General features: G+C 37.2%; 1 protein-coding gene across 1 annotated transcript in view; it reads right to left on the reverse strand.

Annotated features, from left to right (window-relative positions):
- Window positions 1-24490, reverse strand: part of MYO3A (myosin IIIA) — a gene marked incomplete at both ends in the record, with an annotated part of 195162 nt that overhangs the window by 57141 nt on the left and 113531 nt on the right. The window contains 7 exons of the mRNA XM_080918614.1: window positions 3804-3881; window positions 4458-4537; window positions 6247-6376; window positions 8154-8242; window positions 10879-11032; window positions 21741-21885; window positions 24251-24461. Of these exons, the coding sequence (XP_080774740.1) occupies window positions 3804-3881; window positions 4458-4537; window positions 6247-6376; window positions 8154-8242; window positions 10879-11032; window positions 21741-21885; window positions 24251-24461 (887 nt within the window). The remainder of the gene's footprint in view (window positions 1-3803; window positions 3882-4457; window positions 4538-6246; window positions 6377-8153; window positions 8243-10878; window positions 11033-21740; window positions 21886-24250; window positions 24462-24490) is intronic.

Genomic DNA, 24490 nt, shown 5'->3' on the forward strand with positions numbered 1-24490 from the left:
TCTCAGTTTCAGTTGTTATGTCCCCACTTTCCTTTCTGATTTTGTTAACTTGGATACTTTTTCTTTGCCCTCTAGTTAGTCTTGCTAAGGGTTTATCAATCTTGTTAATTTTCTCAAAGAACCAGCTCTTGGTTTTGTTCATTTTTTGAATGGTTCTTTTTGTTTCTATTTGGTCAATTTCTGCCCTAAGTTTGATTATTTCTTGCCTTGTACTCCTCTTGGGTGTATCTGCTTCTTTTTATTCTAGAACTTTCAACTATGCTGTCAAGTTGCTAGGATATTCTGTCTCCAGTTTCCTTTTGGAAGCACTCAGAGTTATGAGTTTTTCTCTCAGTACTGCTTTCATTGTATCCCATAGGTTTGGGTATGTTGTGTTTTCATTTTCATTAACTTCTATAAAATCCTAATTTCTTTCTTTATTTTTTCTTTGACTATGCTCTAGTTTAATAGAGCATTGCTTTATTTCCATGTGTATATAGGCTTTTTGTTGTCTTTGTTGTTATCAAAGACCAGCCTACACCATGGTGATCTGATTAGATGTATGGGAGTATTTCAATCTTCTTATATCTATTGAGGGTTGTTTTGTGACAAATTATATGGTCAATTTTGGATAAGATGCCATGAGGTGCTGAAAAGAAGGTGTATTCTTTTGATTTAGGATGAAATATTCTGTAGATGTCTATTAATTCCAATTGGTTCATAACTTCTGCTAGTTTCACTGTGTCCTTATTCAGTTTCTGTTTCCATGATCTGTCCAATGGTGAAAGTGGGGTGTTGAGGTCTTCCACTATTATTGTGTGGGGTACAATGTATTTTTTGAGCTTTAGTAGGGTTTCTTTTATGAATATGAATTCTCTTGTATTTGGAGCATATATGTTATAGATTGAAAGTTCCTCCTGAGAAATTTTCCCTGTAATGAGTAAAAAGTGTCCTTGCTTATCTTTTTTTAATAACTTTTAGTTGAAAATCTACTTTATGCGATATTAGAATGGCCACTCCAGCTTGTTTCTTGGAGCCATTTGCTTGGAAGGTTTTTTCCCAACCTTTTACTCTGAGATAGTGTCTATCTTTGTCTCTGAGATGAGTTTCCTGTGTGCAGCAAAATGCTGGATTCTGTTTATGTATCCAGTCTGATAGCCTGTGTCTTTTTATTGGGGAACTGAGTCCATTTATGTTAACAGATATCAAGGAATAGTGGTTGCTGTTTCCTGCTACTTTTGCTTTTAGAGGTAGAATTGTGCCTATGTGTCTTTCTTCTTTTGGTTTTCTTGCTTAAGTATTTTCTTGTTTTTACTAGGATGTTGTTTCCCTCCTTGTATTAGGTTTTCCACCTTTAATTCATTGTACTGCTGGGTTTGTGGTCAGATATTGTGTAAATTTAGTTTTGTCCTGGAATATCTTGTTCTTTCCCTCTAGGGTGATTGAGAGTTTTGCTGGGCATAACAGCTTGGGCTGACACTCTTGTTCTTTTAGGGTCTGCATGATGTCTCTCCAGGATCTCCTCGCTTTCATAGTCTCTGTTGAGAAGTTGGGTGTTATTCTGATTGATCTGCCTTTATATGTTATATGACCTTTTTCCCTTACTGCTTTTTGTATTCTTTCTGCGCTTTGGGCATGTGGTGTTTTGACTATTATGTGTCGGGAGGAATTTCTTTTCTGGTTCAACCTATTTGGAGTTCTGTAGGTTTCTTTTTTTTATGCTCATGGTCATCTCAGCCGTAAGGGTAGGGAAGTTTTCTTCTACAATTTTGTTAAAGATATTTACTGTGCGTCTTAGTTGATATTCTTAGCCCTCTTCTATTCCTATTATCCTTAGGATTGGTCTCCTCATTATGTCCTGGATCTCCTGGACATTTTGGGTTAGGAGCTTTTTTGTTTTTTCATCTTCTCTGACTGTTTTTTCTATGTTTTCCACGTTTTCTTCGGCCCCTGAGATTCTCTCTTCCATCTCTTGCAGTCTGTTGGAGATGCTTTCATCTGTGACTCCTAATTTCTTTTTTAGGTTTTCTACCTTCAGAGTTTTCTCTTTTAGTGTTTTCTTTATTGTTTCCATTTCCATTTCAAATTCCTTCTTCAATTCCTTTATGTCTTTGGTTCTGTTTTCCTCTAGTTCTTTGATTTCTTTGAGTGTTTTTCCTGTTTCCTCTTTAAAAGCTTCTATTTCTTTATGCTTTTCCTCACGTTCTTGTTCAAAGATCTCCATCATCATCTTGAGGTATGATTTCAGGTCTGAGTCTTCTTTTTCTGGAGTGTTTGGCATTCTGCTGTTTTCTGTGATGGGAGAGCTAGGATTGATGTTGCAGGGTATGTTCTTTCACTTTCCTCTTGCCATCTTGTTGTCAGTGATTGTTTCCTTTCTCTCCCGTTTACCTGGCCTGTGTCCCTGGATCTCTTCTGTTTTAGGTGGCAAATGGCTTGAGCATTTTGTCTGCACACAAGGGTCTTCCAGTTGGAAACTGGGTCCCTACAGCAGAGTTTTTGCTTCCCAGAACCAATGGGGGGGATGGGTGGGCTTGCTTTCTGTGTTCCAGGCTTACCCTTCTCTGTGCCCTGGCTACTGCCAGCCCAGTCTCACAAGGACTGTATCCTTAGATCTCTGCTCAGGTTGAGGCTTAATAGTGATGTATTTGTGTGTTAAGTTGAAAAGGAATCAATTGTACTCGCTAGTTTTGTGTCAACTTGACACAAGCTGGAATTAACACAGAGAAAGGAGCCCCAGTTGAGGAAATGCCTTCAAGAAATACAGCTATAAGGCATTTTCTCAATTAGTAATCAATGGGTAGATCCCAGCTTATTGTGGTTGGTGTTGTCCCTGGGATGGTAGACCTGGGTTCTATAAGAAAGCAGACTGATTAAGCCAGGGGTAGCAAGCCAGTAAGCAACATCCTTCCATGGCTTCTGCATCAGCTTCTGTTTCCTGACCTGCTTGAGTTCAAGTCCTGATTTCCTTTGGTGATAAACAGTAATGTGAAAGTGTAAGCTGAATAACCACCCCCCCATCTTTCTTTTTAAAAACGTTTAATTTTTATTCTAGTGGGAATGCATTTGGATGCACAGACACAACTATCATCTATCTATCTATCTATCTATCTATCTATCTATCTATCATCTATCTATCTATCTATCTATCTATCTATCTCTATTTATTTATCTATCTATCTAACCATCCATCCATCCATCCATCCATCCATCCATCCATCCATCCATCCATCCATCTATCTATCTATCTATCTATCTATCTATCTATCTATCTATTTATCTTTCAAGACAGGGTATCACTATTTAGCCCTGGCTATCTTAGAAATCACAATGTAGACCAGGCTGTCCTCAACTTCACAGAGATCGGCCAGACTCTGTCTCCTGAGTGCTGGCATTAATGGTATGCACCTCTCTCTCTCCCTCCCTCTCTCTTCCTCCCTCCATCTCTAGCCCCCCCCCCCCGACAGGATATGTGGTCAGGGCAGTCTTGAATTTGCTGTGTAGACCAAGCTATCTTTGAACTTAGCAGAGATCTAACAGCCTCTTCTGGGATTTAAAGCAAGTGCCACCACATCCAGTTCATAAGGAAAACTTTAATGAAGTTATAGAATTTCATTACAATTTTCATGAGGTTCACTACTTCATAGGAAAAAATATCAAAATAAACCAGTCCACAAATGAAACTGTGTGTTAACATGTCTCATATCAATTGCAATTAATGGGTACAATAAACATTGTCTTTTTCCAGTTACACTTTTTTATATGTAACTCATTTATAATGAACAGTAACCTTAAATACAACATATCATAGTTTACCATCTTACTCTGAAATAAGATGAAACCGTTTGCGTTTTCACATTGGTGGTTTCACAGGCATGGCGTGTGACATCTCTAGTTTCACCCTAAGGAGACCAAAGAAGACAGTGAGGCTTTACCATCTTGTGCACATTGTGATTTACAAGATTTATGTGGTACTTAATTTCAGCTTATCTTAGTCTAGGTGTTAGATGCGCAAATCCATGCATGTTACTAATATTTATACTTTAAGAACTGCCAGGTTAGCCTCACTAGTGTGTAGACTGGTCTTATGCGGTTTCTGACCCCAGCCACATGCACATTTTTTATTTGGCAATTGTATAACATTTGAAGATTCTGTTCTACATGTACTTTATGCTTACGGCAACTAGTGGGATTTCAATGCATGCTATCAAACCTCTAAAAGAACTGCCAAAATGCTTTTAAAAATCTGTACATGTATCTCTCTTCTTTAAATAAAGTTGTAAGAAAAAACAAAGAAAAGTTGAGAATACAAGAAAGGCATAACGTTTTATTTGGAGTCAGTAAAGCAATCACAATGTATACATCTGCTAATCTATAAGAAAAAGCAAAGGGACAGAGAGAGCAGCTTGCTCTCAGGGGCACAGAAGCATCACCAAAGCAAGGCATAGATGAGCATCCTGGGAGGGGCATAATCTTACCTTGGTCAGGTTTGTAGATTTTTCTGAATTCTGCATCTGATAGTTTATTATATTTTTAGTTTTAGAAAGTGGCAGATTACCTATGGGAGTGTAGATAACACTAATTTGAAGTCTTAAGTGGTCAGACAATTTTCCTACTTATTTAAAGTATTCTGAGCATATTAAGACTCGGAAGCTTGGTTACATATTTATTCAAATAAGCTTAAAAGATACTATGTGAAAAATGATAATTTTGTTTGTTTTTCCAGACAGACTTTCTCTGTGTAGCTCTGGCTGTCCTGGACCTCACTCTGTAGACCAGGCTGGCTTTAACTTCACAAAGATATACCTCCTGCAAGCTAGGAGTAAAGGCACATGCCACCACTGACAGGCTATAATGAATCTTTTGCTGCTGTTAGTTTTCTTTCCTTGTCCTCTTCCTCTTCCTCGTTTTCCTCATCCCTAGTTCATCTTCCTCTTGTACATCTTTTTCAAGAGGTTCCTGCTGTATAGTCCAGAATGACCTTATCCTCCTGCTTCAGTCTTATGGCTTCTAGCAGCACAGACATGCACTACCATTCTTAGCTACCACGAATCTCAAATTCAGACAAAAGAATCCCCCAACCTCCGACAAGAAATGTACTGACACAACGGGAAAGGTAACTGACAGCTCTGTCTCAAGAGAAGGGCAGATTATGGAGTGTGTGTGTATGTGTGTGTGTGTGTGTGTGTGTGTGTGTGTGTGTGTTTGCGTGTGTGTGTTACATAGTTTCTAAGACTTTTTTTTCTAATTAAAGCTGGGCTTCGCAGTGAGTTCTGAAGTCACATGAAGTGCTTTTAGCAACTCAAATTCGAGTGAAGTCAATATGAACTTTCAGTCTTAACATTCAGGTGTGTGCGCTGTACCATTCAAGCCAGTGAATCCAGCACGACTCGGCCTTGAATCACCACCATCGTTCTTAGTTGGGGGTGCCAGTCTACCAATATTCTGTAGTTTCAATGTGTGAATAAGGCTTACTTATTTAAGCATTTAAATAAAATGTGACCATATGGATGACATGCAAAGGGTTCAGAACAAGACTTTTACATATATGTTTGAGGATATGAAAGGAAGTCAAGGGAGGGAGAATCATTTTTTTTCAACAAATGGTATTTGAACAGTCAGGAGAAGATGTCATAGGGGCTGTGAGAGATTGTGTGTATAATTAATATGCTCTATTAATTATGAATATATATGTATACATATATACACACACACACACACATACACACACACACACACACACACACACATATATTATATATATATATATAGTCTTTATATATGTGAACACATCCAAATTTTATTGGCTAAATATTTTAGTTATATATCAATAAAATTTATAAAGTTTACAGAAATATTTTAAACTACAATATGAAGAATTTGAATTATGTATTTTCCCACAATGAATAAAAGTGAGGATAAATAAGAAGAGGAATAAATGACAGGATAATATAAACTTTATAAATAGAGAGCTCTTGAACGCTAGGGGGCATCTATGGCTGTCCATTCCAGAAAACAGCAGGCTTTCTTTGAGGAGAGTGAAGTCCTTTATATTTTCTGGTGAAGTTGTCAAATACTTTTTAAAATAAAAGCCTTGCTTCTTTATATTACTTTTTATACCTCTCTTAGATTAGGAATAAGTGAATATTTAGTGAATTGAAAAAGAAACAAACATGAGATATTGAGGACTATTGTCACAAATAAATCTCATTGATAGAAACGACTTGACAGGCTTAGAGGAACTTTCCCAAACATCAACTGCCTTACCTGTTTTGGTCAGAGGGTGGTTGACAAGTTGCCGAATAACACTGTTTTCTGATGACCTCAAAAGCAACACAATGTCAGTTGGGAGAGTGTCTCTGTTTTTAGCCAAGAACCCACTAGCACTATAGAGGACCTGTTGATACATGGTGTTATGGTGAGTATTACACCCAAACACTGTCAACCTCAATGCTTAAAATGAGAGCTCATTCCTTCTGAGTAACCGACACACAAGATTCTCTGCACAAGTCCTTACCATTTGGTCAGAAATATTGTGAATCTGGTATGCTCCTTTTCTTTATTTGGAGGGATGGGAAAATTAGGACCTTCTCCATTTCTCTGAGGACTGGTCTAGCTATACTGTCTTTAACTTGATCGAGCTTACCTAACTCAGAGACTGCATGCCATAGGGGTATGTTTCTGACACTTCTAAATAATTTTAAGACCTTAAAAATATTAACACATTCCAAAGATTTCTGGTAGATAATCAAAATGTGTAGTTATGGATTGAATCATGTCAATCAAGCACTTGTACTAAAGATGTCTGTAGTAGTCACGTAGAGAACAGAACACATGAAGGTTGGGTGAGATGATATCTGTCTACATATCAGGAGAAGAGGCTTGATTAGACAACCTGCTTGGGGTAACTTGAATTTACACTTTCAGCTTCTAGAACAGCAACAGTAAGTTTCTAGATTTTGGGCATTCAGGCAGTGCTCTTGTTATAAACCAAATAACACACTTACTTAAAAATGACTGGATAAAATGACAATAGGCAACTCTTCATTGACAGTCAAAGCAGTTGTTATCTGGTAAGTCAAACACTAATAATCAGGGAGGGTTACAATGAAAATGCCTTAAGGTATATATAGTTATTCAAAAATTAAAAAATAGTTGTATGTGTGTTTTGCCTGCATGTATGTCCATGCATCATTTTGCACAGTGCCTACCAATGCTGGAAGAAGGCATCACATACTCTGGAATTGTAGTTACAGACAGTTGTTAGCTGACATGTGCGTGCTGGAAAGTGAACTCTCTGGTCCTCTGAAAGAGCAGCCACTGTTCTTAACCACCAAGCCATCTCTCCAGCCCCTCAACTTAAGCAATATATTGTTAATGACAAAGGTCATTGGGACATTCCATGGGCCATAAAACTGGCCAAATGAACAACAACCACAAAAAAATAGGCCTTCTCAATTAGTTTATTTGTCAATAATTTCTCATATCATACATTCTTTCTTGATTTTAATCTTCATACCTCAACAATTATGGCACAGTTCTGAGGGGATGGCCCATTTATTTTCTATGGAGGAAAAAAGTTCCGCTTGGGTATAAGACACCATGTTTGAGGTTTGACAGGTGTGCAACTGTGTTTCCGCAAATCTATGAATGCCTCTCTAAAATTGTGAGCATTCATTAGTCAGCTGCACACATCTGAGGCAGCATGACTAGCTGACTATTTCTCTTAGTGCTCTCTTCTCTCTCTCTCTCTCCCTTTGTCTCATTTATAGCACTGGCTGAAAGAGTGCAGATGAGGATAAAGAGAGAGGGGGGAGGGAAAAAGAGAAGGGGAGAGGAAAGGAATTGGGAGAGAATGAGAAAGAAAGAGAGAAAGAAGAGAGGCAGAGAGGGAATGACTGTCTCCAGCCTCATTCTTGGACAAAAGGTAAGAGACAGGTCTGGAAAATGCCCCAAACTCTTGTGTTAAAGAGTAAAATATGGTTAACTGCTGTCAGGCAGTAATTGACTTCAGACAGAATGATCAGGAAAAAATAGACTGACAGGAGACTTAGGACCAGACAGAGGCAGGATACGGCCACCTCATTAGAACTATCTCACAACAGTTTGCAGCCAGCTCTTCTGTTACCATTGGTACAATGGTGGAGAGACTTTTAATTCTTTCAAGTTCTTACTTTTCCTGCATAGTGGTGAATGCCAAAACTGAGCTCCATCCTTTTGGGTCTCCAGAAGTACTGTGATTTCAGGTTGTCTTCAAACTTTTCTGTGAAAGAAAACTGAGCTCTAATATTAGGCACACAGGAGATTCTCAATAAAAATTGATGGTCAGAAGTTATTTTTTCCCCATACAATGTATGATGGACAGAGATATTTCATTAAATTCATGAAAATTTGAAATATTAATGACAAAGCAAAATTGTCAAACAAATGTTTAGCACTGCAACATGGTTTAGAGAAGGTCTCAAATGTCAGGATGGGTCAGAGTCACCTGGAACATCAGTATAGATTCAGGGTATTTGCCCTCAGCCTGTGAGTATAGCACTTGGTAGGGCTGGGAAGGAGCCAGGAATTCACTGCCTCCAGGTACTACTGATTGTTTCAGTGTGAAAGCCACATGGCGATGGCAGGTTCTGACCCCAAAGCCCTGGTTGCTTGGATTTCCTATCTATTTGATTGGGTTCATAAGTGCAGAGGGAAGTTCTGATACTTTGATCAGGAATCTGTTCATTGACCCTGAAGACCTTTGCCCTCTATTGGTTTTTGATCTACCAATAAAGTTGCTAATACCCAATGACTGAGCATGGGGTGGAACACATAGAGTTGCATAGTTAGGACTGGGAGAGAAGAGAGGAAAGGGGGCACAGTAGTGGAGCAGATAAAGCCAACCAGCCATGTAAGTTTCAGGGAGTGGCAAGACTTTCCCAACTGGATCTGGAGTAGTAGGGGAAGATTTAGGAGTGCCCAGTCATTGAATTAGCCAAAACATTTTAAGAATAACTGGTGTGTGTGTGTGTGTGTGTGTGTGTGTGTGTGTGTGTGTGTTCTATTTATGGATCAGAGACAGCTCCTAGGCGGGTTCGTGCATACTACCAGCTGGGAACACAAAGTAGTATAAACAAAACTACACTCAACATAGAAAGGCACATTGGGTTTGTAACATTTAAAATTTCTATTTTAACATATCCAAGCAGTTGCTGTGAAAGTATTTTCCCATGAAGCTGAGATTTTTTTTTCTTTTCTGTCCAGTGTCCAAGGGAGAAAACAACCATCATGTCAAGAGAAAGCAATACCACATTTACCAAAAGTAAGAAAGAAATGAATCTACACTTTTTTAAGTGTTTGCATGTTTGTTATGAATTTTACCAGGGAATAAGATGTTCCACATTAAAATGACCTCTTTTTTTATTATAATTTGGACATTTTCATCTTAAGTACTTTCTTTCTGAGAGAGTGCCTCATGTATCCCTTGCTATGTAGACAAGGATAACCAACCTTGAGTGTCTGATCCCTTAGCCTTCATGTCCTGACTCCTGGCATTAGACACAAGCACAGTCAAACCCAGTATACAAAACATAAGCCATCAAACCCAGAACTTTGGTGTAATATTTAATCTCGATTGCCACTTTGATTGGCTCTTAGACCAACTAAGAGGCCTGCAGGAGAGAATATTTCCCAGAAGAATAGATTTAGGTGAGAAAACCCTCTCCCAGAGTGTGTAGGGCTTTCTTGCTGTGGCTCAGATATAAAAAGGTCTGAAAGAGAAGCAAGCTGTCTGCTTGTCTTCTTTAACCCCTTGCCCATCTTTTTCTTTGGTGTTGCTGTTATCTTCCTATTAGGACTGCAGAGGTATCCAGCCTCATGGACTGAGCAGCTGCCAGTCCTCAGTCTCTCCAGTATATAGACAGCCACTGTGAACTACTCATGCTATGTCATGCTAGCCAATCCAACACGCTCCTTTTGTGATGTATGTTTACCCTATAGGCTCTCTTTCTCTAGACAACTCTTCTGTACACTAAGCAAGTGCACTTTTTACCAGCTGAGCTAGGTCCCCACCCTGGAACAATTTTCCTTTGATTGTGATAGTCTCACCTTATCACTAACACCCCAAATCTGCATGAATTAGACATATTGATGTAAAATTTTCTTTTCTGTGGGGGCTGGGGAGATGGTTCAGTGGGTAAAGTACTGAGGACCTGAGATATGCTTTCTAGAGATCCTTATGGGGATGCATGCTTATGACCCCAGCACTGGGCACAAAGTGGAGGCAGGCAGAACCAGAGGCTTGCTGGTCAGCTAGTGTATCTGAAACAGTCAGGTCAGGGTCAGTGAGAGATCCTATACTCCCAAAGTGAGGCAGATAGTTGTAGAGGATTGTATATGAAGTTGACTTCTGGCTTCCCACATGTACACACACACACACACACACACACACACACACACACACACACACACACACCTATACACACACACAAACACACACTCATACACATACACATGCACACAAATGTAAAATTTTTATTCCTAGCACTGATTTTAATCTTCTGTTTACTATTTCTTTTAACGTTCAAGAGCTATCTCTATTCTTTCCACCAACTTCTAATTTGAGGTTGTATAATTTTTATGGTTTATAATGATTTGTAATACAAGATCCAGCATTTGGGTTTCTATCATAAGGGAAGCAGATATCCAATCTCCAATGTTGTTTAATTAATCACTAAGGCTTTTACCCTATTATAAATACTTATTGGTCAAGGTATTTGGTCCAAGATCACTTCTTGAAAACCAGTTACATCAGGCTTTGTGACAGCTGTTTTCTCCCAAATAATTTAAGACAAAAGTCATTACAACGTTTTTGGTACCCCGATAAGGCCATATAGTCATTTCAGGCTTAAAACTCACCTATGAGGGTCTGGTCAGTGGCCTTGGGAAACCGGCTTTCCTCATCAAGCAGGGACAATAAGCCCATGGGCTTCTGCAGAAACATGTCTAAGAGGGGCCGGTTGTCTTCATATTCAATAACTCTAGCATCTACATCTTCATTTAGGTATTCATTCTGTAACAGGTTCAAACAGAAAAAATATTTAAAACTGAATAATGTATAAGTAGATAGTAATTACCCAAGTTTCTATTTTACATATATTATAATGAATTACTTACTATCTGTGGCATTGCCTTAAACAGACTATATCATTTTGTTTGTCTCTTCTCACAACTTCTAGCTTATTAAAATTAGCACCAATCATAATCAGAATAGTGAAAAGATTGCCAATCTCTCAAAATTACAGAGGACTATGTTAGTGGGACGTGGAATGGCTATGCCCTAGAATCTGCAGAACAGGACTGAAACCGATCTTACGGCTATGCTTTTTCCATTGTCTCTGTCAAGAATACTTACATAATGTTCAGCTGTGATTTCAGATACTGACCTTTCTAGTGGGGCAGATAGTAGAATGCAATGGGAACAATGTATAGCTTCAGAATCAAGGATCCCTACGCCTGCATCTGGGCTCAGCTTCATAATTCATTAGAATCTCCTAACTCTTTAAGTGTTTCCCTGCTCAACCATTTAACTAACTCGAAAGATAAAAATATATAAGGTATGTTGATAATAATTTGCTGTGAGTATATAATAAGATGTGTGAAATATAATCACATATAATCAGGAGCTGCGAACCATGAGTGTAGAAGCATGGTGCAGTTGCTTGAGCATTCTCACAGTTCAACATATATGTTTAAAGTAAGAGAGAACCTAAATCCTAAAGAGGCAAAAAAGACCACTCAAAAAGTTTGCCCAACATTAAATGAAAACATTTTCATGAAGTCTTAAAGCTTTGAATTTTAAAGGTGACCTTGGGGGAAGTCTGTAAACCTAGAACTACTTTACTGAAAGACCCATTATGCTGACAGCATATAGTAGCTTAAATCACGGCTGCAAAGTTTAGGGGTTTCTCATGTTTTATATAGAAAGTACATGGTGATACATTCTTAATTGATACAACTTGTCATATCTACTTGTTGGTGTCAAAATCTATTGCACACCATTTTTCTTTGATCCCTGATCCTCTTTTGACCTTGTATTTCCTCCCCTGTTTTTATTTATTCCTTATAAAAAGGACTGAGGCATACACATTCTAGTCTTCCTTCTTTTTTACCTTTATAAGTTCTGTGGATAGTTTCTTGGGTACTTTGAGCTTTTTTTTTTTTTCTTTTTTTGGCTAGTATCCACTTATAAGTGAGTACATACCATGAGAGCTCTTTTGTGAGTGGGTTACCTCACTCAAAATGGTAGCTTCAAGTTCCATCCATTTGCCTAGGAATTTCATGAACTTGTTGTTTCTAATAGCTGAGTTGTACTCCATTTTGTATATGCACCACAGTTTTGTATCTATCCTTCTGTTGAAGGACATCTAGGTTCTTTCCAGCTTCTGGCTAATAAGACTGCTATGAATATTGTTGAGCACATGTCTTTGTTAGATGTTGAAGCTACTTTTGGGTATAGGCCGAGGAGTGGTATATCTGGGTCTTCAAGTAGTACTATGTCCAATTTTCTGAGGAACCACAAGACTGATTTCCAGACTGGTTGTACCAGCTTACAACTCCACCAATAGTGGAGGAATGTTCCTCTTTCTCCACATCCTCTCCAGCATCTACTGTCACCTGAGATTTTTATCTTAGACATTCTAACTGGTATACAGTGGAATCTCTGGGATGATTTGATTTGCATTTCCCTGATGACTAGGGATGTTGAACATTTCTTTAGGTGCTTATCAGACATTCGATATTCCTCAGCTGAGAGTTCTTGTTTAGCTCTGCACCACATTTTTAATAGGTTTATTTGATTCTCTATAGTTTAGCTTCCTGAGCTTTTTGTATATATTGGATACTAGCCTAGCCATCTATCATATGTATAATTGGTAAAGGTCTTTTTCCAATCTGTTGACTGTAGTTTTGTCTTCTTAACAGTGTCCTTTGCCTTACAGAAGCTTTGAAATTTTATGAGGTTCCATTTGTTGATTCTTGATCTTAGAGCATAAGCCATTGCTGTTGTTTTCAATAATTTTTCTCCTGTGCCTATGTTTTCTAAGCTCTTCCCCACTCTATATTCTATTAGTGTACACGGTTTTATGTGGAGGTCTTGATCCACTTGGACTTGAGCTTTGTACAAGGAGATAGAAAGGATCAATTTGCATTCTTCTTTATGCTGACTGCCAGTTGAAACAACACCATTTTTGAAGAGGTTGTTTTTTTTTTTTTTTTTTTTTTTTTTTTTTTTTTTTTTTTTTTTTTTTACTATTGAATGTTTTTAGTTCCTTTGTCAAAGATCAAGTGACCATAGATGTGTGGGTTCGTTTCTGGGTCCTAAATTCTGTTCCATTGATCTACCTGCCTATCTCTGTACCAATACCATGCAGATTTTATCTCGATTGTTTTGTAATATAGCTTGACATCAGGGATGGTGATTCCCGCAGAAGTGCTTTTATTCTAGAGAATAGATTTCACTATTCTAGGTTTTTTGATATTCAAGATGAATTTGCAAATTGCTTTTTCCAACTCTATGAAGAATTGAGTTGGAATTTTGATGGGGATTGCATTGAATCTATAGATTGCTTTTGGCAAGATGGCCATTGTTACAATGTTGATCCTGTCAATCCATGAGCATGAGAGCTCTTTCCATCTTCTGAGATCTTTAATTTCCTTCTTCAGAGTCTTGAAGTTCTTGTTATACTGATCCTTCACTTGCTTGGTTAGGATCACCCCAAGATATTTTATAGTCTTTGTGACTATTGTGAAGGGTGTAAATTCCCTAATTTCTTTCTTTGTTTATTCATTGAGTAGAGGAAGGGGGTTGATTTGTTTAAGTTACTTTTATAACCAGCCACCTTGCTGAAGTTGTTTATTAGTTGTAAAAGTACTCAGGTGGGATTTTTGGGGTCACTTAATTATACTATCATATCACTGGCAAATAGTGATATTTTGGCTTCTTCCTTTCTCATGTGAATCCCTTTGATTTCTTTCTTTTTTTCTTTACTTTACTATACTTTACTTTACTTTTCTTTTTTCTAATTGCTCTGGCCAGGACTTCCAGTATTATACTGACTAGGTAGGGGGAGAGTGGGCAACCTTGTCTAGTCCCTGATTTTAATGGAATTGCTTCAAGTTTCTCTTTACTTAGTTTGATGCTGGCTACTGGTTTGCTGTATATTGCTTTTACTATTTTAAAGTATGGGCCTTGGATTCCAGATCTTTCCAAGACTTTTATCATGAAGGGGTATTGAATTTTGTCATTTGCTTTCTTAGCATCTAGTGAGAGGATCATGTGGTTTTATTTTTTTAAGTTTGTTTATATGGTGGATTACGTCGATGGGTTTCTGTATATTGAACCATCCATGCATCTATGGGATAAATCTATTTGGTCATTTTGGATGATTGTTTTGATGTGTTCTTGGATTTGGTTTGCAAGAATTTTATTGAATATTTTTGCCTTGATGTTTATGAGAGAGATATGTTTGAAGTTCTCTTTCCTTGTAGTGTCTTTGTGTGGTTTAGGTATGAGCATAATTGTGGCTTCAAAGAATGAGTTGGGTAGTGTTCCTTCTGTTTAAATTTTGTTGGAATAGTTTTGAGGGTATAGATATTAGGTCTACTATAAAAGTCTGATAGAATTCTCTACTACATGCACCACAATGTTCATAGCAGCTCTATTTATAATAGCCAGAAGCTGGAAGGAACCCAGATGTCCTTCAGCAGATGAATGGATACAAAAATTGTGGTACATTTACACAATGGAGTACTACTCAGCCATCAGAAACAATGACTTAACCAAATTCTTAAGAAAATGGTTGCATCTAGAGAATATCATTGTGAGTGAGATAACCCAGTCACAAAAAAAAAAAAAAAAAAAAAAAAACAGACATAATATGCAGTCACTGATATTGGGATGCTAACCCCAGAGGCTCGGACTGCTCCAGAAACAACTCACAGACTGTGTGAAGTTCAAGAAAAAAAGAAAACAAAACAAAAAACAAAACAACAACAACAACAACAACAAAAAACGTCATGCTCAATCCTTACACACCAAGTAAACGTTGACTAATTCCAGGTTACCTCCTGTCTTACATGTACTTTTTGCTCATTGTAACTAGGAAGACCTTAATGCAGAGTATCAAACCTTAAAAAAAGAAAAAAAAAAAGCCAAGTACTGACACAATTGTATTTGTATACATTTATGCAAAAATATTTAAATTTTTTCTTTTATCTTTGTTTTTTAAAATTAAGTTAAAAAAAAAAAAGCAAACAGGTAGTGTATAAATTCCAGGTAAAAGATGAAAAAAAAAAAAAAAAGAATTCTCTACTAAACCCCTCTGGTCTTGGCCTTTTTTTGGTTGTGAGGCTTTTGACGACCGCTTCTTTAGGGGTTCTGCAACTGTTTAGATGGTTTATCTGATCCTCATTTAACTTTGGTATCTGGTACATATTGAGGATTTTATCTATTTCCTACAGATTTTCCAGTTTTCTTGAGTATAAGCTTTTGTAGTAGGATCTGATGATTTCTTGAATTTTCTCAGTTTCTGTTGTTATGTATCCTCTTTAATTTCTGATTTTGTTAATTTAGATATTCTTTGCCCCTAGTTAGTCTGGATAAGGGTTTATCAATCTTGTTGATTTTCTCAAAACAAACAACAACAACAACAAAACAACAACAAAAGAAAACAAAAAACCAAAAACCAAAACCCAAAAACAGCTCTTGGTTTTGTTGATTCTTTGTATAGTTCTTTTTGTCTCCATTTGGTTGTTTTCTGCTATTCGTTTATTATGTCCTGCTGTCTACTCCTTGGCTGTATCTGCTTCTTTTGTTCTAGAGCTTTCAGCTGTGCTCTCAAGCTGCTATTGTATGCTCTCTCCAGTTTCTTTTTGGAGGCATGCAGAGCTATGTGTTTTTCTCTCAGTACTGTTTTCATTGCACCCCATAAATTTGGGTATGCAGTGATGTCATTGTTACTTGTCATTTTTCCTTTACAGCTTTTAGGATTCTTTCTTTGTTTCAGCATTTGTTGTTTTCACTATTATGTGTCAGGAAGAATTTTTTTTTTCTGGTGCAGTCTATTAGATGTTTTGTAGGCTTCTTATATTTTCCTGGTCATCTCTTTTTTTTTAGGTTAGAGAAATTTTTTTATAATTTTGTTGAAGATATTTATTGGGCTTTTCAGTTGGGAGTTGTAGTTCTCTTCTATACCTATTATCTTTAGGTTTGGTCTTCTCATTGTGTCCTGGAATTCCTAGATGGGTTAGAATCTTTTTGATTTTTGCATCTTCTCTGACTGTTGTGTCCATGGTTTCTATGGTATCTTCTGCTCCTGAGGTTCTATCCTTCATCTCTGGTATTCTGTTGGTGATGCTAGCATCTGTGATTCCCTATGTCTTTCCTAGGTTTTCTAACTGCAGGGTTGTCTCCTTTTGTGTTTTCCTTGTTGTTTCTATTTCTGTTTTTAGTTTCTTCACCTGGTTGTTTGTGCTTTCCTTTAGCTCTTTAAGTGATTTTTTTGTTTTCTCTTAAAAGGCTTCTGTTTGTTTATATGTGCTTTTCCTTAATTGTTTAAGGGAGTTATTCATGTGCTTCTCGAAGATCTCCATCATCATGATGAAGTATGATTTTAAGTCTAATTCCAATATTATTGTGTGTGGTATAATATATGCTTTGAGCTTTAGTAGGGTTTCTTTTATGAATATGGGTGCCCTTGTATTTGGAACATAGATGTTCAGGATTGAGAGGTTTGCAAGCTGGTACACCCACTCTGGAAATCAGTCTGGTGGTTCCTTAGAAAATTTGGCATAGTACTACCTGAAGACTTATCTATTCAACCCCTGAGCACATACCCAAAACACACTAAAACATATAACAAGGATATATGTGCCACCATGTTCACAGCAGCCTTATTTATAATCATCAGAGGCTGGAAAGAACCCAGATGTCCTTCAACAGAGGAATGGTGGTACAGAAAGTGTGGTGCAGTTACACTATGGGTTGCTACTTAGCTATTAAAAACAATGACTTTATGAAATTTGTAGGCAAATAGATGGATCTAGAAACTATCATCCTGAGCGAGGTAACCCAGTCACAAAAGAACACAGATAGTATGTACTTACTGATAAGTGAATACTATCCCAAGAAACAATTCACAGATCTTATGAAGCTCAAAAAAAAAAAAAAAAAAAGAAAAAAGCAAAAGAAGGAAGGCCAGAATGTGGATGACTCAGTCCTTCTTAGAAGGGAGAACAAAACACTGGAGGAAATACAGGGACAATTACAGGAGCAGGGATTGAAGAAAAGATCATTCAGAGACTGCCTCACCTAGGGATCCACCCCATATGCAGCCACTAAACCCAAACACTATTGCTGATGCCAAGAAGTGCTTATTGCCAGGAGCCAAATATGGATGCATCCTCAGAGGCTCTGTCAGAGTCATACAGATACATTTGAAGATGCTTGCTGCTAACCCTCAGACTGAACACAGGGACCCCAATGAGAGAGCTAGAGAAAGGACTGAAAGGGTTTGCATCTCCACAGGAAGAACAACGTTATCAACCAACCAAACCCTCCAGAAGTTTCTGAAACTAAAACACCAACCATTGATCACATATGAAGAGACCCATGGCTTCCGTTGCATATATAGCAAAGAATAGTATTGTCTGGCATCAGTGGGAGAAAAGGCTTTGGTTCAGTGAATGTGTGTTTTCCCAGTGTATAGAATGCCAAGGCACTGAGATGGAGAGGGTGATTGGAAAAGGGAGCATCTTCATGGAAGTAAGTTGAGGGGGAGGAGTGAGGGAGAGGGGAGTTGGGAAAAAGGAGCATAGCATTTAAAATGTAAATATAGTGAATATCCAATAAAAAATAAATAAAAACCTCCATAAACTTGTAATTTAGTAATGGTTTTATCTCAGATTTTCTCAGTAAATTTTAGACTCCAGAAATCACCCACACCATAAACTCAGCGCCAAATAATATGATATAATTTGTCCACCTAGACAAGACAAATCCTCCTATAGAAATCCATCCCTTATAAAATAGTCATAACAACTGGAGTTATGCAGAGTCAGGTGGAGATGGTTCATCTTCATCCTCCATTTTGCCTCTCTTCTCTCCTGCTTCTCTTACACTTTCTAATACTATTTCTACCTACTCTTTCTTCTCATCCAGTGACAGGGCTTGTTATATCTTGTGAGTGTCTTCAACTTTAGGAACTTAAAGGAGATCAAATCACCAAAATAAGTATTAGAAATCCTCATACCATATTGTTGTCTCAGGTTCATCCAGGAAGAAAAAGACTGTGTGAGTGATAATGATTCTGAGATGGATTGTCTTCCCACATTGCCTCTTTATATGCTTGAGCTTCAGATGCTGTGCATGTTCCAGAGGGAGGCATCAGCAGCATTTCATCATGATCTCTACATAAGCTTCTATACTCTCTGGGTCAGAAGCTAAACATCTACTTGAATGAGCTCTCAATCACCGAACCATGCATATTTAAAAACAAAAATCTGTTTATCAAAGGCTTCAAAATGTGTTTGACTATCTTAAAAATTGAATAAAATGTCTATCTGAGTGTGCTAGTGAAAGCCTTTAATCCCAGCATTCAGAAGGTAGAGACAGACAGGCAGATCTGCACTAGAGAATATCCTGGTCTAAAAAGTAAGTCCTAGAACAGCTAAAGCTAGACTGAGAAACCCTATCTCTAAAACTAGCCAAATGAATCAACCAACCAGACCAATTCTACACAAAACAAAACAAAACAAACAGACAAACAAACCTATAAAATATAATATGCAGGCATTACATATTGAGTACATTTTCAGTCTTTGTAAGGACTACAATTATGTATGGAGGGCTATGTTAGAAATGTGCTCCATGCTGTGAACAGTGAGAGACAAAATTATCTATATCTCTTTCTGAAGAAATAGCCAGAGCAGTAACTTTTCATTTATTGTTTCAATGTGTACTTTATAAAAGTCTCCTCCTTATAAAACAATTGACTTTCAGCCCACAGGGACTTATTCAATGATATAAATAATGGGCTATCTCTGTGTAGAAACTAATAAGAACACATCACTTTAAAATTCAACTTTAGTCCAGTTCATTGATAGTTAGATGTGTTACTTTAATGCACAAAGAAAGCTTATCCAACTTATTGTGAATACATGGATATGGAATAGGTTTTCAGTATTCAAAACAATGTCTTGCTAGTACCATACAGCTGTACAGAGTGGCCAGTGTTTCTTAGGAAGAGTGGCATTTGTTCCAATTCAAAGTATGGTGATGTTTTCCTTCAGTTTTAAATGTAAGTCTGTAGAGAAGCTTCATACATTGCTTATGTGTTCTATACTACAATAAGCACAAAATATTATAAAATTGTATCAGAGGACAAAACCCACTACAGAGCCAACACAGAAAACCTTTGACAATGTACACACATTTCTAACAATGGCAAATGTGATGACACACAACTCAAATTTTCTAAGACACTTGTTTTCTTATTGGGTTCTCTTGCACATGAAAGAAAATTAGACACCCCTGCCCCCTACAGACCTTAAACACAACAAAATCCTAAGTTATTTCCTGTGGAAATTCAGATTAAGGGCTCTTATAGAACAGTGCCTTCTCATTGAAAATCAGACAATGTCTGCTGCTCTGGGCTCTATCAACCATAAGCCTTTTGGAAAATATGAACATCAACAGTGTATCTATCATACGAATGTAACAGGAAAGGCAAGCATGAATGTTATGTCTGTACAACCAGTACAATTGAGAAGACCATGTGCTTTCAGCTATAGCTTATTAGAAAGATTTCAACAATACATCTTAAAAACATTCTACAGCTACACACTTTGGCTGATGGTCCTCTGTGTTCAGGGAAAGGATCTAGGTAACTACTAAACTCTTACTGTTTTTGGATAGTATTGATTTAAATGTTCTTAAAATCAATGTATGTATGTATGTATGTATGTATGTATGTATATGAATTTTTTATAGCCAGAGAAGAATAAAATGTTAAATAGCATATAAATACTATATGCTAAAAATTGTCCAGAACAAATTAGTAAAACTGTGTTACCATAGAATAGATAGATGATAAGAAAAAATAGAGGTATGAGTTATGGATGCTTGGGGTTGACTGGTTAGAGGTCTCAAGATATTTAATCAATGTCCATAGAAGAGCAGGTCATGAAGAGAAAAGAGGCATGGCTGCCAGAAATTAGGTATGTTTTCAAAGTAATCAAATAGTTCATTAGTCGGACACCAACTTTCCATTGACTCTAACACTCTACTTGAGAAATTATCAGTTTAGATACTATTAAAAATCAGTCATTAAATGTGTTTTATGAATTCTGTGGTTTGAGAATGTCTACAAATATACGTTGAAGCTTGACCTTCAGTTGGAAGTGCTATTTTTAGTGCTATTTTAATATGTATTAGAAACTTGTTTTTATGAGGTGGTCTTGATCTTGGACAGAGAAGTTTGTGGCTTCGTGAAGAAGGCTATACCAATAGTAATGCTGGGGCCATTTCAGTGTAGTAGGCAAGGTCGAAACAGATGCTGTGTACTAAATATATGGAGGTGCTGGGAGAAGTCAGTGAGATGCAAGGGATGTTAAACATGCTTTCTTGGAGGTTGGCTTAGAGGATGATAATGTGAAGGCTTTTGCTATAAAGACATACAGAGTAAAGAAAGAACTGAAGGTCTCTATTTGCTCTTACTGTTAAGGTGATTTAATGATATATCTGAACATTCAGAGAATGCGAATGGAGAGAGGTGGCAAGTGGACTAGAAAAGGGTTAGGAAGAGCAAGATACTGATTGATATCCACTAGAATCTTCTATTCTAAGGGAGAACCGAACCAGTGAGTTCTCTTAAATGTGTGTCTTTTGCTTAGACTGAAGTTTGACAGGTTTTCTTTTGTGACAAGTGTTTTCAAACTGCAGTTTTGAAATGAAGTCTTAACCTTATAAAAAATAACAAAAACAAACAAGCAAACAAAACAAAACCAAAAATCTCAGGCATTTTCAATTTAGAAAATTTAAATTAAAATATCAGTTCTAATCAGTAAACACCAAACAAAGTAGCATATTCTGAAGGTGACAAGTGACATACAGAGTGATATTAAGTCTGGTTCTCTTAGATTTAATAAAATAATTTAAATAGTCTTAATATGACAGTGCACCAAATGCAATTCAATAACTCTCTGCTTTCTCTAAGTAGAAATATTGTTGAAGCTGAACAGTAAATGATACTTTGTACCTGAAAAAAAAAATCACTGCTTCATGGCATTTGCATCAAACCCATTATCTTGAATTCTGTTGCCTGGGAACTAGAATTGGAAGGTTTAATGCACTGTAGATGAATAATGAAATTTCAAATGGAATATGCATTCTAAAGAAAAAAAAAACTAGATACTTGTAGGCACAGAAGAAATGTCTGTTTGCAGAGGCCCACAGTGGTTAAGTTCTAAAGAGAAGGTTTTGAGTGAAGAACTTAGAATATCACATGTCTAGTCAAACCAAATTCACACTGTATTTTTTTTTTTTTTTTGCATTTTTATCACAGACCTAGAGAAAAGTAAACATTTTCCTTTTCTTCCGATGTTAAGGCATGAAAGTATGACTTATGTACTGATTCTATGAAAGTATGCACCAACACACACACACACACACACACACACACACACACACACACACACAGACCTTTAGTTTTACTTCAACATACCTGCTCCCATGCAAACACGTGCTGATTAAAATAATACTGAATCTGTTCATTTGCAATGTTAATACACAGCTGCTCAAAGGAATTTTTCTTGAAATTTTCAAAGCCGAATATATCAAGAATGCCGATGCTTAGCTCCTCATTCCCACTGGAAGAACTAAAAAATCAAGTTATTGTTGAGTTATTGCTTATTTCCTTAAGAGGCAACACAAAGCAAAGTGTCCCAGAATTCCTACTGGTGACTGAGTTAATTACACACCGCTCTTTGAAGAAAACAAATGTGATGGCGGTAAACTAACTTTGATATGCCCATACAACAGCAATTTTTTTACTGCAGAACCCACTCCCATCTCCTATACACCTAAGCAGAAGTGGGGATTTCCTGCCATGCGCTGGAATCACAAAGTCACAAACCAATGCCAGTCAAGCATCAAAGGGAAACCTGGCAGACACTCAGAGCATTGTAAACGGACAGACAATCCAAACTGTACCACAAAGGAAAACATTCTTTTGAAATTGAAAATTTCTTTCTACAAATGCTTGAATCATTCTCAAGGAACTGTTATTTTTTATTTACTTGCTTACTCATATTTAAATAGGGACTAAGTGATCATGTAGAGAAAGATACAGATGTGTAGGGATTCATTTATAATTAACTAGCCAGCTGTGGTACACACACCTGTAGTCTCAGCACTTAGAAGGCCGAGGCAGGAGACTGGACAGCTTAAGTCTGGGACATATAGTGTGATCCTGCTTAAACAACAACAGCAAAACCAAAACCAACCAACCACAACCAAAACCAAAAACAGAAACACCACAAAGAAACAATACAAAGCACGAGGGGGCATCAAACAAACAGACTTTAAAGTACAAATAAATATTATTTTACACATGAATTATCTCAAATGCACATTCTCTCTGTTTTTTCCTTTTGTTCACTGAAAATTTGGAACCTGATAACAATGTTTGTGTCTGTAAGACTGAATTAGTTTTGATGTGTTCTTTAAAAACAAACGAAAAAACAGTTTCCCTTTGTGCCCACCTTTAGTTAGTGTAGGCCATGCTCAGTGTTGTATCCGGAAGAGGTGGGACTGGCAGCCAGATCTGTAGTGACTCCCATGTTTGGAGAATGTGACCGAGTCTGATCTCAGAGTGAAAACCTAGGACTTCTAAAACATCAATCCCACTGAGTATGAAGTCACACATCTATCATCTCAACATGTAGTGGGACTAATGTAGGAGAATCTAGCCTGAGACACACAACCAGACTCCTTCTAACAACAACCACAACAGCAACAGCAACAAGAAAATATCTTAGTGTCTGTCTTGATAGAACTAAACTAAACCATCACAGCAGGTCTTGGTTCACTTTTTCAAACTAATGTTAATAAAAGCCCTAAGTCTTAACTAGTTCATGTTAATGCAAGGGCAATTATTAGTGGACCTGTCACAATGGGAGTTCGAGCACATCACCCTTTCTGGGTACACGCTAGTGCTAAACCTGAAGACAAGAGCCAAGGAAGAGAGGCTTTAATCATCTTGTTTACATTTTGTGTATTGTGGAAACATTCCTAGATGTTTCCATTTTTTACAAGATGACTACAAATAAATAAAAAGCCATTTCTCTATTAAGTTATTCTGGGAAAACATTATTATGATCTGAGACTCAGTCTAATAAGTGGGAAGCTCATGGAAATTTGTGACATTTAAGGAGTTAAGACCACAGAGCAACAATGGGTAATCTGGATAGTCTAGCTGTATAATGTGATATAGGATGTGCTTTAATGGAAAATAATGAAGAATTGCATATGTGAAGTGTGTATAAGAGTCTATTTGTACTTAGGAGATAGAAATGAAGACAAGGTTATCTTAATGTAGGCTTTTCAACATGCAACATTCCCAAAATTCCTATGACCTATGGCAGAAAGAATATGAGATATAATATAAGGACTTCCATCTCTGCAAATCAGTGGTAGTCGGCGGTAGCTAAGATTTCCTTTCTTTCAGAAATGAGGCTGGAGTACCACAGATGCAAATGTCAGTGCTCATATGCAGGCCTCGAGCACTATTACCTACCATGTTCTTGTGAATTTCAGAATCAAATTTCATTAGAAGTCACAGCACCTATTCCTGTAGGGTGCAGTGAGTGACAAATGTTGAAAAGACAGTCTTGTTTTCTAGTCATGGTTTAATTTAAGCCCATGAAACAACAAAGAGCTACTGGATTGACATTTTATACAAGTGTAAAATGAAAGGCACATCATGGTACATAGTTGAATTAAAAGAACATCTGAATTGATAATGAGATGTCACATAAAATTACTTTCTACCACGATTACTAACATTGCCACGGTTTTCAGTATAGCAATGGAGATATTTCACAGTTACATAGAGTATTGTGACGGTGCTACAAAGAGATAATTGAATTTATTAAACCCATCAGAAAAGTATTCAAAGGGATTTATACAAATCCAAAACAGATTCACTGCCTAACATTTGTGAAACACATTTACCTTGGTGATGTGTCGTGCTTCAGCAAACTGTTAATACAGTTGACTATCCAGCTAAAGAGGCGTCCATATAAAGTTTTGGCCGTGGCATCTCGGACATCTGTAGCCTTTTCCACTGTGTTAGGTCGTATGATTGTTTCTCCTCTCGTGACCACGCAGTGTGAAGTGAGAGCTTCCTGCAGCTCATCTGCTTGAATGCAAAGCAAAGAAGCGGCTGCAAAATCAGTAGATTGTTGTTAGAAG

The sequence above is a fragment of the Micromys minutus genome (assembly GCF_963924665.1).
Source record: "Micromys minutus genome assembly, chromosome: 6".
In the NCBI taxonomy this organism is placed as follows: Eukaryota; Metazoa; Chordata; class Mammalia; order Rodentia; family Muridae; genus Micromys; species Micromys minutus.